This window comes from Pimephales promelas, chromosome 4 (genome assembly GCF_988280905.1).
Source record: "Pimephales promelas chromosome 4, fPimPro1.hap1.1, whole genome shotgun sequence".
Lineage (NCBI taxonomy): Eukaryota > Metazoa > Chordata > Actinopteri > Cypriniformes > Leuciscidae > Pimephales > Pimephales promelas.
The window spans coordinates 11,748,192-11,762,657 of NC_142772.1; the positions used below are offsets into that span (position 1 = coordinate 11,748,192).

The window sequence follows — 14,466 nt, forward strand, 5'->3', positions numbered from 1 at the left end:
AGAAAGTCTAGTCATTGAGGATTTCCCCCTCCCCTTTCTGTCAGATACCCCCTGTAGTACCTCTGCATGGGGGTCCATGTACCCCAGGTTTGGAACCACTGGAGTAGTGGCCAGCTGTATATTGAACTTGTGGAGAACAGAACATTCCTATGTAATTGGAGGTGTGTCCATGTTGTTTTGAGAATGTATTTTATTTTACCTCTGATGTATAGAAGTTACTTTATGTGTGTGAATGATAATGGTTACAATTCCTTGGCAGTATGAGTGCAATGTGTGATGTACTCTTACCCTAAAATCCAAAAAAACAAACAAAAATGTCAGTTTTATACACAATTGTGTTCTGTTAGCTAGACAAAAAAACAGTACAGTAACCATTGCCAATGAAGGACTGGGCTAAGGCTGAAAGGTGGACATGAGGGATATTTCAATGGTCCTCTGCCATAGTGACAAAACATCTAAACATTTTGGCTTGAAGTGCTTACACGATGCCAAAGGGACTAAGCATTTTGGGGGCGCTGAGAAGGAAATTGAGTTTTGACACATGAGTGAACTGTTTTGAGAGAGGTATGAGCTTTTGCAGATGAACTATGGTGTTGTGCCCAACCATCTACGTTATTTTGGCAAAAGCACCAAGAGTGTTGAGAACGTCCGGTCTGTTTTGAGAAATGAGCCAAAGCAATTGAGAAGGATCTTTGCCATTTTGGTGGCACTGACTCTTTATATGAGAAATGAATTTAGTTTTGAAGCATGAGTGAACTGTTTTGGGAGAGATATGAGCTTTTGAAAGCGAGCTATAGTGTTGTGCTGAACCATAAGACTGTTTTACCAAATGATCTTAGAGTTTTGAGAATGTAATTTCTGTTTCAAGAAATGAGCCAAACCAATTGAGAAAAACTGTAAGACTGTTTCGAAAAATGTGCCAAAGCAATTGAGAAAAACAGTGGTTGTAATAATGCATCACACTCTGCAGCATCTAATGAAGGACAATCCTTGGCTGTTCCGAAATAACTCCCTTTACAGTGGTATAGCGGACAGGCATGTACAGCTGGGGGCCCCATGAATTAGCACTCGCAAAGCAAGAGCACCCTCAAGTGATATTGTAATTATACAGTATCACTGGCAAAACAGATTTGGTAAAAAACTCAGTGTGTATTTGTGTTTTCACTCTGGAGAACATCAAATATTTCTGTTTACAACATTTTTGCAGTGATGACCAATGTAGCCAATCAGTTAATCTCTCGAATGCAATGGCCAGTCAGAGCTGTTTAAGTTAAAATCCATTCACCGCTTAAAACACCTGAGTTTATGTTCAGTGTTGCACACTGTCACGGACACACAGTTTTCAGCGCCAGACCTCGTCACTCCGCCCACTGGTTCCTCATCCCCGGAGTATTGATCACGGCCACCTGTCTTCATCAGCTGTCGGCAATCTTCAATCAAGCTCATCCTCCTTTATATTCACCTTCAGTTTCCTCAGTCCTTTGTCTGGTCTCGTCGGATTAACCTCAGACGTCCTGACTCACGTTGTTCGAATGAACTGTCGGCTATTTATACTTACCTGTTATACTCACCCGTTCTGAGCTTCCCGTGCATCTTCTGATTCTTCAGTCGGCATTCTGGTTCATCGTCTTCAGTCTGATTCCTGTCATCCACGCCTACAACAGATAAGAGACTTGGATTAATTTGATTCATCCGTGCTGTTTCCAAAGACTATCCTTTTGAGATTATACTCACCTTCCGTGTCTGTTCTGTTGATCAATAAATTCCTCTGTTGAACTTACCTGTTGGCATCCTTCTCATCTGTGACACACACTCACGAAATCTCTCAAATAATGTGTAGACACAATGCAAGTAAGAGATTCATTGTGCAGTGTAGACAGCTTCATTGATTATAATGGAACTTTGTACGATCACGATGAACTGAGATTTTTTAATGATTCAACATGGGATCATGACTTTTGCGTAAACATACATGCCACTTTCGAGTCAAGTGGCGTGTTATCTCTACGCATTTTGAGCTATCCGCATATATCCGCGTGTATGTGTGTTTGTCTACACCATTAATGTCCACGTCATTCCGCGTGTCTGTACACGCCGTCAAATGTCCAGTCATAAATGCCATTAACCCCAGTGACGGTTAGGTTTAGGGACAGGGTTCGAGGTAAGTCATATCTTTTTTTTCCTAGGATGTTAAGGGAACAGTCATAAATGCCATTAACCCCAGTGACGGTTAGGTTTAGGGACGGGGTTGAGGTAAGTCATATATTTATATATACAGTAATAACGTTAAGTCAACGGCGTTCAAAAACATGCTGAAAAGCGATTATGCGTCTTGATAGCACGCCAAAAATGGAAATACGAATTGGCGTGTCATACACACGCTACTTCATGAGCTCAGTCTGAATGATTATAATGGGAGTGCTTTTTACACGCATTTGAGGCTATATAATACAATGAATAATCCACTGTTGTTTTTCATGCTGCTTAGATGACTGACGGACAATTAGACGCTGTAAAGTTTTGGAAGTGACATCCACATATAAATGCAGGCACACGAAGAAGATTAGTTTCAACGCAAAATTTAATAAAGATTAGGCTCTGGCTCACTTGTCATGGTGGATCAATATCTCACACATTCTCTGTGGTAGAAGGTGGTTACGCTGAGTCTGGTTGGGTCCTGGATCACCCTGGGACCGACGCTGTCTGGATGATGGATTCTCTCCAGTTCAGACCGGTGGTGTCTGGGAGGTCAAAGGAGAACTCCGGCGAACAATGAACCTTTGGTCTAATAAAACATCGGTACATAGTCAACCGTTCTCTGAGATTTGTTTTCATGATAATCGAATGTAAAGAGTTTTATCTCTAAAAACTGTTTAGCGTATAATGCTAGTAATGGGGGCATTGAGTAAGTAAAAAGAAATCACTAGTTTATACCACTAACAAGGCTTAAAATAGCCCCACACTAACGCAGTAACATAATGAGGCTCCATACATACAAAACGAAGCATTGAGAACTTTGTAAGTGTACAGACCGTTTAATAAGAAGATACTTTATGAAGACAGTTCACTTCGCGTATACAGACAGTAGCCATCTTAAAAAATAGTCTCGATAAGTCAAACCACGAACGTCGTGCTGAGTGATCTGAACTCTATGAAGTTCAACGAACTTCTGAACTGTATGAACGGCGTTCGGGGATCGACTTATCGAGACTATTTTTTTAAGATGGCTCCTGCCTGTATACGCGAAGTGAACTGTCTACATAAAGTATCTTCTCATTAAACGGTCTGTACACTTACAAAGTTCTCAATGCTTCGTTTTGCATGCATGGAGCCTCATTATGTTACAGTGTGAGTGTGGGGCTATTTTGAGCCTTGTTAGTGATATAAACTAGCGATTTCTTTTTACTTACTCAATGCCCCCATTACTAGCATTATACGCTAAACAGAGATAAACTCTTTTCTTTTTTTTTAGAGATAAAACTCTTTACATTCGATTATCATGAAAACAAAATTCAGAGAACGATTGACTAGGTACCGATGTTTTATTAGACCAAAGGTTCATTGTTCACCGGAGTTCTCCTTTAATGGGATGGTGAAATTTACCCCTATCCAAAACAATGACTTTAGGGTCTTTAGGGTCTTATCATTGTAGGGGCTGGGGATGGCGAGACGAAAATAAATTCCAGTAAAAGACAAAAAATCTGTGCTCTCACAAGCCACCGCAGCAAATCGAGCTGCATGATCCTTATTAGGTTCGGTCTTCTGTCACAGGGCGGTTGCAGGCACAAAAAGAAGATTAATTCCAACATCCAAGTTTCATAAAGATCAAACAGGCAAACAGCAGACCAAACAGAGAATGAATGTGAGGGATCAACTTAAACACAAACTAGGATTAAAAGAACAGCTGAAACCAAGAAAACAAATGAAGAGCAGGAAAACTGAACAAAGGAACACATGATGAGAATGAAAACAAACTAAAAGTCCATGATAGTCCAACTAACAAAACATAGTGGTGACAACATCAGTCATGCCTTCACGTGATTTTTAAAAAGTGTTTACTGGAAAAAAGCGTTTACTTTAGCGTTTACAAAAGCAACTGGTGCACGGACTGCAAAAACGTGTCACGAACCTGTTCTCCAGAGTTGGAGTCTCTCACGGTGATGTGTAAGCGTTTTTATTTGCCTCGTGAGTTTTCTTCTGTTGTTTTGATGGTTATTTACATTCCCCCGGACGCTTCTGCTCCGGCGGCACTGCAGCAACTTGTGCATAATATAACGGAAGTCGTTCCAGTTTAAGATATTTTAGATTTAGTCCGAGAGCTTTCTGTTCCTCCATTGAAAATGTATGTACCTTATACTGTCCGTGTCCATAAAGGCAATACAGACATCATCAAAGTAGTCCATGTGACATGAGTCGGTTAGTTCGAATTTTTTGAAGCATCGAAAATACTTTTTGGTCCAAACATAGCAAAAACAACGACTTTATTCAGCATTGTATTCTCTTCCGGTTCTGTTGTCATTGCTCGTTCACGATTCCAATGACGCTGCTGACGTGTTACAATAAGGTTTCATTCTATCTATCTATCTATCTATCTATCTATCTATCTATCTATCTATCTATCTGTCTGTCTGTCTGTCTGTCTGTCTGTCTGTCTGTCTGTCTGTCTGTCTGTCTGTCTGTCTGTCTGTCTGTCTGTCTGTCTGTCTGTCTGTCTGTCTGTCTGTCTGTCGGTCGGTCTTAACCAAAACTGTCATTCATATTGAAAACATTCAAACTTCATGCTTTTAAAACTTCTTCAAACTTTCTGGTTAGGCTTTTTAAAGAAAACTTAATGTTTGTCTACAAACTTTTTTAATCTAATTGTAAAGTGTTACCTTATTATATGATAAACATCATGTACACGTTACAAGTACAACACTGCATGATTCAAGCAAATAAGTTAGATAATGGCAGAAAATTAGGCAAAGTTATTCATCAATGACAAAGAGCAACCAAAATTCGGATACCACATTACAACTTACAGTTCTTGACTTTTTTGCGAAAAAAAGTGTGAAGTGTTTTTCGCCGTTTTGAATTCCTTTCGACCTTCGACGATGGATTCAGTGTGGGTGCGAGCACGGGCGTGTGGTGATGCACGAGCGCGAGTGACTGATTACCATGGCAACGTGAAAGTCACGTGTAGATACAGTAGATAGGCGATCTTTTCTCTTTGAATTTTAAATCTGTATCTATAAATACACATTGGCTCGCGAAAACCTCAACATGTCGTGAACACTTCCCCTATGAAAAAGTGCGGGGGACAAATTTACATTTTATAAAATGTGGGGGGGACACGTCCCCCGCGTCCCCCGCGTAATCTACGCCCTTGCACATACACACATCCACACATATTGTGTCATAGTGATATCTGCAAACTCTTATACTCCATGTACCTGACTCCTCAATAAATACTTAAACTGCACCATTGGATTTGCCTATTCCTTCTGACCAAGGAAGACTCAGTTGACGAGCAATCTATAATCAGCCGCAGACGCACACGGTCTTTCACAAGTGGTCCTTCGAGCCGGATGTTTATTGGCTGAGTCAACAAGATGGCAACTCCACAAGATGAAGTTCCTCAGGAAAAGAGTCCAAAGCATAGTTCCCATCCAAGAAGGAGCAGAAAGCTTCCGGGACATCTGGCGGAGTATGAGCACGACCTACCTGATCCAGAGGATACAGAGTCTTCAAGCAGTAGCAGTTCAGAGGAATCTGATAAGGAGAAGAAGATGAAAAAAAGTTTGGGGCAGTGTATTGAAAACGATGAATGAGATGCAAATCACAATGAAGGAGACCAGTGGGGCATTAACCAAGCGTGTGGAACAACTGGAGCGAGCATGCAAGTCATGTAGTCCTCTCCCTACTCAGAGTGATGCTCAACAGCAAGATAGAGCAGCTTCACTTCCTGCTCTACTCCAAACACCACAGCACAGCAGTGTGGGCATGAGCAGCATCCATACTACTGATCAGCTACATGTACTGACACCATCAGAAAGGCAGGACACTGGAATGCCTGTGAACCTGTTAAGACCAGTAGAACCTATTGCATCTTCACCGCTGCAAAATCCAAACCTCATTCATTCAGCACCAAAGTCAGCTCCACTACCATTAAGCCCTATCATTCAGCCTGTTTCAAACAATCAGCCAGTGCCACTGTCACCGAATTCTGTAGCTCAACCTGCACAGCAGCCAGCCGCAGTGCTAATACCTCAACCTGTGCTTCAGCAACCGACAGTGACACAGCCTATACTGCATCCCAGAGTGTATACTGCATTCCAGCCCGCAAGTCAGTCTCCATCTTGGCCTGCGCCACAGCCTGCTCCCCAGCTGAGAATCCCTGTGGCCCATCCAGGTATTCAACCGGCACCGCTATCTGCTCCAACCCCCAGAATGAGTCACGTGATTCAGCCTACTTTACAATCTGTCAATCAAGTAGCCTAATCAGTACAGTTTGGGAGGTTTGAACCACGTCAAGCTTAGCCCTTATTCAGTTAGAGGTACCAACACTCACAGCCTCTAAGCAGCTCCGCTCAGGTACTCTCTGCACAATCCTATGACTTCTCTGCAGTCTCAGCGTCACTGTATCAGCCACCACCGGGGATATCAGCAGACTTATAGCCAGCTGTATGCTGCTCCACCTCCTGATTCAGCCTATCCATTAGTTTCTGCCTACCCTTCACTGCCTGCTGCGTTTACTGCACAAGACACAGTACCTCCTGCAGCTGAAATCACCCAGCCAAACCTGATGGAGATGCTCCTAGCATAGATAGTGATTTTCTATTACTGAAGAAAGGATTGGACAGCCTACTTGGGCCACATGCTCATCTCACAGAGGAGTATAAATATCACATTCTGATAGATCAGTTAGAGCATCCATGTGCGTTACAAGTGGCCAGACGCTATATTCACGACCGCACTCCCTACACTAGTGCAATGAAAGCTTTGGAGCAGAGATATGGGCAACCTAGGCAATTAGTCCAGAGTGAACTGAGTGCTATACTTAACTGCTCTCCTATTAAGGCAGGTGAACCTCAAGCCTTTGAAGATTTCTCCCTGGCAGTGTCCAGCCTAGTGGAGCAGCCAGCGAGCTCCAGTGTGGTTCACACGTAGACAGGTTACTCACTAAGCTTCCGCCTAGCTACAGAGACAGTTTCATAGAGTACTGCATCATACGTGGAATCATACGCACTGGCAGCAGTAGAACCTACAACATGTATGACAATTCCGAGTAGCTTGAGCGCAAGTCCCAAGTTCTACAGATATCACGGCAAACCATTCAGGTACAGTCCTCAGACAGATCCCGCCCAGAGAGGGGGAACCCCAGGGCCTCTGCAGGGTCCAGGGCACAGAGTAAGTCTACATCCATCTATTATGGCTCAGATCCCACTCAAACACAGCCAAAGATAGACTCTAAGGCACACACTACTAATCCTTATCCCTCCTCTAAGAAGAAGCCGTTTAAGCCATACTGCCCATACTGTGAAGGGACAGAGCACTACCTCAGTGGCTGTGTAGATTTTAAGAAGCCAGATCTCAAAGCTGTAGCTTCTTGGATAAAGGAAAAATCCAAATGTTGGCGCTGTGGCCGTAAACATACCCCTGAGCAGTGCACTCTTAAGAAGATGTGTAGCACCTGTGGAGAACAGCACTTATTAGTGCTTCATGACCTGTCTGAAGCAAAGAGGAGGGACCCGAATATCTTAACAGTGAGCACCAGTCGAGTGTTTTTGGCTCACATCAGTCACTCTGGCCGTGTGATGCTTAAAGGAACACTCCGACTTTTTGGGACTTTAGCCTATTCACCATATCCCCCAGAGTTAGATAAGTCCATACATACGTTTTTCATCTCCGTGCGTGCTATAAGTCTGTTTGACGCACCCACCGCTAGTCTAGCTTAGCACAAAGACTGGATGTGAATGGTTGCAGCTTTCATACTAATCCAAATAAGTGACAAAATAACGCAAACGTTTTCCTATTTACATGTTGTGGTTTGTATAGTCACAGACTGTACAAATATCAAGGCCATATGAGACACAGACATCTTTTAACCGAATAAATACTATATTTTCTGAAGGCGAAGCACTGCTACTTGGCAGAGTGATAACCATCACCGGAGACGCACCGTGACGAGGAGCAGAGAGTTCGCTCAGTGTTGGAGTAAAGAGTCAGCAATTACTAACGTTAGATAGAAAAGCATAGTTTATCATGGGTGTTTGCTTTATTGTATGAGCTGTGACAATAAACAGGGGAGACCAGGTAATACAGTACCATGTTTCATTGAATTCCAAACAAAAACGCATCCAGATTTATAAATATCACAGAACATGAATAAATAATTATTATTACAGGAATCAATATTTTAAATGCAATTTATTAGCTGAACCAAATGCATTCAACAGCATATATTATACAGTATAATTGCATGACTATAGGATAGAATAAGGGGAAAGTAATAGCACAAATTGTTTTTGCACAATGAACTCACAGCCTATCGTACCCTTTTGCACGCTCAAGTTCGTTATTTCCATGGTTATTTCAAATTTAGGCTACAAGGCGCGCCGCGCGCAGGGTGCAAGTTCAACGCGCTCGTTTTTTTCCAAGCGCGTCCGCGCCGCATTAAGATAAAAACATATTCATACCCTAATCATATAATAGTGTCACTAACGTTACATTAGATCTGGCTAATGGCATTGTTACAGTAGGTCATCTAAAAACATAACGGAACACTTACCTCAGCCGCAGGTGATCCACTTGTCCTGTCTGAGCTATAGATGGGATGGCCGTATCCTTCAGCACATTATGGTCCGTGTGGCAAATTCCATTTTTTCAAAATAGTCGTCCTCATTGAAATGTACCGAGCAAACATAATGTACCTTGATAATCTATTCAGGTGTGTTTGGATCATCAGAGTAAGTAAGTTAGCCATTTCTTCATCCAGTCAGCGTTTTAGTTTCTGTGAAACATGGTATTACCTCCCCTGTTTACAGTCGCAGCTATTTACAAGCGAAAACCCATGACTGTAAACTACGCTTTTACTATTTATAAATTGCTGACTCTGTTACCCAAACTCTGAGCGAACTCTCCGCTCCTCACCATGGCGTGTCTCCGGTGATGTGGTTATCACTCCGCCAAAGTAGCAGTGCTTCACCTTCAGAGAATAGTTCCCAGGTTTTATACGGTTAAAAGATGTCTGTGTCTCATTTGACTTTGTTATTTGTACACTCTGTGACTATACAAATCACACCATATAAATGGGAAAACGTTTTCGTTATTTTGCCACTCATTTGGATTAGTATGAAAGCTGCAACCATTCACATCCAGTCTTTGTGCTAAGCTAGGCTAGCGGTGGGTGCGTCAAACAGACTTATAGCACGCACGGAGATGAAAAAGGTATGCATGGACTTATCTAACTCTGGGGGATATGGTGAATAGGCTAAAGTCCCAAAAAGTCAGAGTGTTCCTTTAAGGTTGTGCCCATCCAGTTACACTATCAAAGGAAATCTCTGGACACATATTATGCTCTTCTTGATGATGGCTCAGAGAAAACCATTATACTCCCTGCTGCTGTCAAGTCGTTAGGCTTAATCCAGGAGGAGGAAACTCTGTCTCTGCGTACCATTCGTCAAGATGTGATCCATATTAAAGGAGGCTATGTCTCTTTCCATGTGTCCCCAAAGGCCAAGCCGAAAATACGCTACAAGACCACACGTGCTTTTATCGCCCAACAGCTCAGTCTAGCTGAACAGTCATGCCCAGTGGAGCTCTTAAAGGAGAAGTATCATCACCTACAACAAGTGCAGCTTGAAAGATTCAATCAGATACAGCCACTTGTGCTAATCGGATCTGACAATGCTCACCTCATAACTCCTGCCCGTTCTATCCTGCGAGGTTCAGCTCAAGGACTTGTTGCCGTCTGCACCAAGCTCGGGTGGGCCATCCAGGGTCCGAGCTGCAGTATGCCTACTCAGAAGGGGGAGGCGCACTGCCTGAACATATCATGCCTTTCTCCTGCCATTGCCCTTCAACGCAATGTACAGCGTCTGTGGCAACTAGATGCTCCTCTTCATAGACCTGGGAAGGAGGTCACACGCTCAAAGGAGGACAGAGAGGCCATAGCCAAGTTAGAGGCCAAGACTATCAGAGTACCTGTGGATGGTGTTGAGCGATATGCCACCCCCCTGCTCAGGAAGGACTTCCCACAGATGCATGTCTCCTCTGAAGTAGTTAAAGGTCTTCTGAGGTCCACTGAGCGTAAGCTAGCTAGAAATCCTGACCTGGCACTTACATACAACCAGGAGATCAAGAGGCTGATAGATTATGGTTATGTTGTCAAGCTGACTCCCGAAGAGACTCATAGCTCTGCTGAATCTTGGTATGTGCCACACCACATTGTAGATCACAACAACAAAGCTCGGGTGGTCTTTAACTGTTCCTTTGAGTTCCAGGGGACTGTTCTCAACCAGTACCTCCTGCCAGGACCTCCCATGGGGCCTACATTGCTGGGTGTACTTCTGCGTTTCCGCCAGTATCCTGTAGCAGTGAGCGGAGACATAAAGGCCATGTTTCACCAGATCCGCCTGCTCCCGGAAGACTGCCCCCTGCTGCGGTTCCTATGGAGAGACTGTGAAACAGAGAGGCCCCCAGATGTCTATGAGTGGAGAGTCCTACCATTTGGGACAACGTGTAGCCCCTGCTGTGCTACCTTTGCCCTTCAGAGCCACGTAAGGGAGCACAGAGACACCTATAAAGACGTCTACGACTCTGTCCACACCGCTTTCTATGTGGACAACTGTCTGCAGTCCCTTTTTGACCCACAAGAGGCCAAGTTGCTCATTGACAGAATGAGAGAGCTGCGTATCCAAGGTGGATTTGAAATAAACCAGTGGGCTAGCAACATCCCTGAAGTGGTCGCTCATCTGCCAGGTACAGCCAGGTCAGACAGTTGTGAAGGATGGCTAAACCTTAAAAGCCTTGATCCTCAGGAGTCTACTCTGGGTCTCAGCTGGCACTGCACTACTGACGTCCTGGGATATAAGCACCACCCTGTAACCTACACAAATATGACGCAGCGCAATGTTTACAAAGTACTGGCCAGTCAGTATGACCCATTGGGTTATATCTGCCCCTACACTACAAGAGCAAAGCTCATTGTGCAGGCCCTGTGGAGCACAGAAAGAGGATGGGATGATCCCATAGAAGGAAACCTGCTTCAGTCCTGGCTCGAATGGGAAAAGGAATTGTCCTACCTCTAGTATATCACCATCCCTCGATGTTACGCTCCTCCTCACAATGGCAACAGTGCGACCTATGAGGCTCACATCTTATGTACGCCTCAGGCGTATGGAGCTGTGGCCTCAGAGTCATTGAGCAGCAGACTCACATCTCCACCTCCATCATGGCACGCTCCAGAGTAGCGCCCCGCAAGCAGGTGTCGATACCCCGGCTGGAGCTGTGTGCTGCGCTCACTGGAGCCCAATTGGCCAAGGTACTCCAAACTGAGCTAACATTGCCCCTTCACTCAGTCTATCTGTGGACAGATTCAACGACAGTGCTTCAATGGATCCAGTCCAGTTCTTGCAGGTACAAAGTTTTTGTGGGGACTAGGATCTGTGAGATACAGGAGCTTACCTTTCCGGAACAGTGGAGGTATGTGAACTCTGATGATAATCCATCTGACGACATCACAAGAGGGAAGCCACTGTCAGAGCTCACGGTCTCCAGTCGATGGTCACAGGGTCCACACTTTCTCACACAGACTCCTGACACCTGGCCAAAGTCCCCGACAGAGTTCCTAAAATGTGGTAGTGAGGAACTCAGAAAGACTGCCTTCTGTGGTTTTACAGATGTATCACCAAGCTTGCCAGATCCAACACAGTACACATCTTTAGATGATTTAATTCTGGCCACTCACCAATCCCTGCAGGGGGCGGCTACCCCCTACACTGCAAGTGGACGCCTGGAGGCAGAGACCCAGCTGCTTCAATCTGCACAGAAGGACAGTTTCCCAGAGGAGGTCCAAGCCTTACAAGCAGGTAACCCTGTTCGCCCGAGCAGTCGTCTCAGCGCCCTTTCCCCTGAGTATGACAGCCCCAGTGGACTAGTCAGAGTGGGCGGCCCCCTGCGTCAAGCGACAGATGTAGATCCTGACAGCATCCACCCAGTTGTATTATCACCTGATCACCCTCTGACTCAGCTCATCATAAAGCATTATGATGTTCAGCTTTTCCACCCTGGTGTAGAGAGATTTTATGCAGAGTTACGCCGCACTTACTGGATCCTCAGAGGTCGCCAGGCCATTAAAAAACATCAGTATCGGTGTGTGGACTGCAGGAGATGGCGAGCCTCACCCTCCACACCAAAAATGGCTGATTTTCCTTTATCCCGATTGAGACTCTACAAACCACCCTTCTGGTCTTCAGGCGTAGACTGTTAAGGACCATTCTTGATTAAGATTGGGCGTAGGAGAGAGAAGCGCTGGGGAATCATCTACAAATGCCTCACCACCAGATGTGTCCACTTAGATCTCATCCCTAGCCTTGATACTGACTCTTTCTTAATGTCATTACGCAGGTTTATTGCACGCCGGGGGAAGCCGTACGAGCTGTGGTCCGACCGGGGCACCAATTTCAGGGGTGGCCAGAAAGAACTACAGATCGCCTTTGAGAGCATGGCACCAAAGTTGCAGCAGCAACTGGCTAATCAGACTATCAACTTCCACTTCAACCCTCCATACTCTCCTCATTTCGGGGGAGCTTGGGAGAGGGAAATCCGATCTGTTAAGTCAGCCCTGCAAGGTGTCCTGAAAGACCAAGTTGTAGCAGAGGAAGTGCTCCTAAAAGCTCTCATAGAGGTTGAAGGGCTCCTTAATTCCAAACCACTCGGATATGCTTCCTCTGATGTGGCTGACCCGGACCCCATCACGCCAAACCTGCTGCTAATGGGGCGGCGCGACGCTGCATTACCACAGGCAGTATACGGCCCTCATGATGTCCTTTCCAACAGAAGATGGAAACACAGTCAGGTGATCAGTGATCATTTCTGGAAACGCTTCATCCAGAATTACCTCCCAGGGCTTCAGTTGAGACATAAATGGAGGAAAACTACTGATAATGCTACTGTGGGACAAATTGTGATGATCGTTGATTCCAACCTTCCCAGGGGACTTTGGCCTGTTGGGACCATCACCAAGGTTTTCCCAGGGACAGATGGTGTTATTCGAGCTGCAGAGGTGAAGGTTAAAGACAGTATCTACATTCGCCCAGTAACCAAACTGGTGGAACTCCCTGAAATGCCTGAGGATTCAAATGACACTTCTTAAACTAGTTGACTTTTGAATGAGTGTATTTGCTAGGCAAATACAGGGACGGCTGTTAAAAGTCCGTGCCCTTACATAGACTACGTTACCCATAATGCATGCGTTCATTGTAGTTCCGATCGCTCGCGTTTGTGTGAGACGTTTCACTTTCACTGGGGTCTAGTGTTATGAGAAGTTGCATCCTCAGAGCAGAGAATTGCCATCCTTTGTTAATCATGCACTAATATTGTGTGTAAGAGGGCTGTGTAAGTCCTTGAGATGTAAGTATGGCGTTTTGCATAAATTATGTTTAATACAGAGCAATTAGCTCAGATGAGGAGATTGTTAATCGTGTAACTCAATACTACTATACTGTTTCTTATTCTAAATCGCTCTGCATTCCCTCATATAGTAGTCATTTACTATATACTTTAATTATTGCTTTGCAAATAACCCCAAATATTATATTTAATGCATAGATTACCTGTTTTTGGCATTTTTTGCTGTGTGGAAATTTGTGGTAATTATGCAAGTTCATTTATAATGTTAGAGCTCCCTCTAGAGGATTTTGGTTGTACTACGGTCCATTTCTTTATCCAACTTCATGAAACCATAGCCTACATGTTTGTTAATATACACTTTATTGTATTTCTGTTTCAGATAACCACACACATACACACATCCACACATATTGTGTCATATTGATATCTGCAAACTCTAATACTCCATGTACCTGACTCCTCATTAAATACTTAAACTGCACCATTGGATTTGCCTATTCCTTCTGACCGAGGAAGACTCAGTTGACGAGCAATCTATAATCAGCCGCAGATGCACACGGTCTCTCACAATGTCATAATTTAAATGTTACATTAATGTTTTATGGAAATGAAGAGTTGTGCTTTCAAAACAACAACAACGACAAAACAAATGCTAATTATGAATATGCTGCTGCTGACATAGAGTTAAAAAAAAATACATGCCAGTGCATTTCTCTAAAATCAACATTTTTATAATGTCCAGATAACTTAGGCAATGTAAATGGCACACAATGAATGGGAGTCAATGGGATGCTAACAGCAGGTGAAGTTCTGCTGCAATAGACCTTATTCAGAGCAGCGCCATGACAGGTA

The 14,466-nt window shown here is 44.1% G+C and overlaps 1 protein-coding gene across 1 annotated transcript; it reads left to right on the forward strand.

Moving 5' to 3' along the window:
- The first annotated feature begins 2,211 nt into the window (after positions 1-2,211).
- On the forward strand, positions 2,212-13,955 carry LOC148981637 (uncharacterized). The gene is made up of 2 exons (XM_089129964.1): positions 2,212-3,283; positions 12,610-13,955. Exon 2 carries the CDS (start codon positions 12,707-12,709, stop codon positions 13,355-13,357), a length of 651 nt encoding a protein of 216 aa, XP_088986090.1. The 5' UTR covers positions 2,212-3,283; positions 12,610-12,706; the 3' UTR covers positions 13,358-13,955.
- The last annotated feature ends 511 nt before the right edge of the window (positions 13,956-14,466 follow it).

Bases quoted from the DNA above. Each gene is read 5' to 3' on its own strand.
- LOC148981637 (XM_089129964.1), top strand. From the start codon at position 12,707: ATGGCACCAAAGTTGCAGCAGCAACTGGCTAATCAGACTATCAACTTC.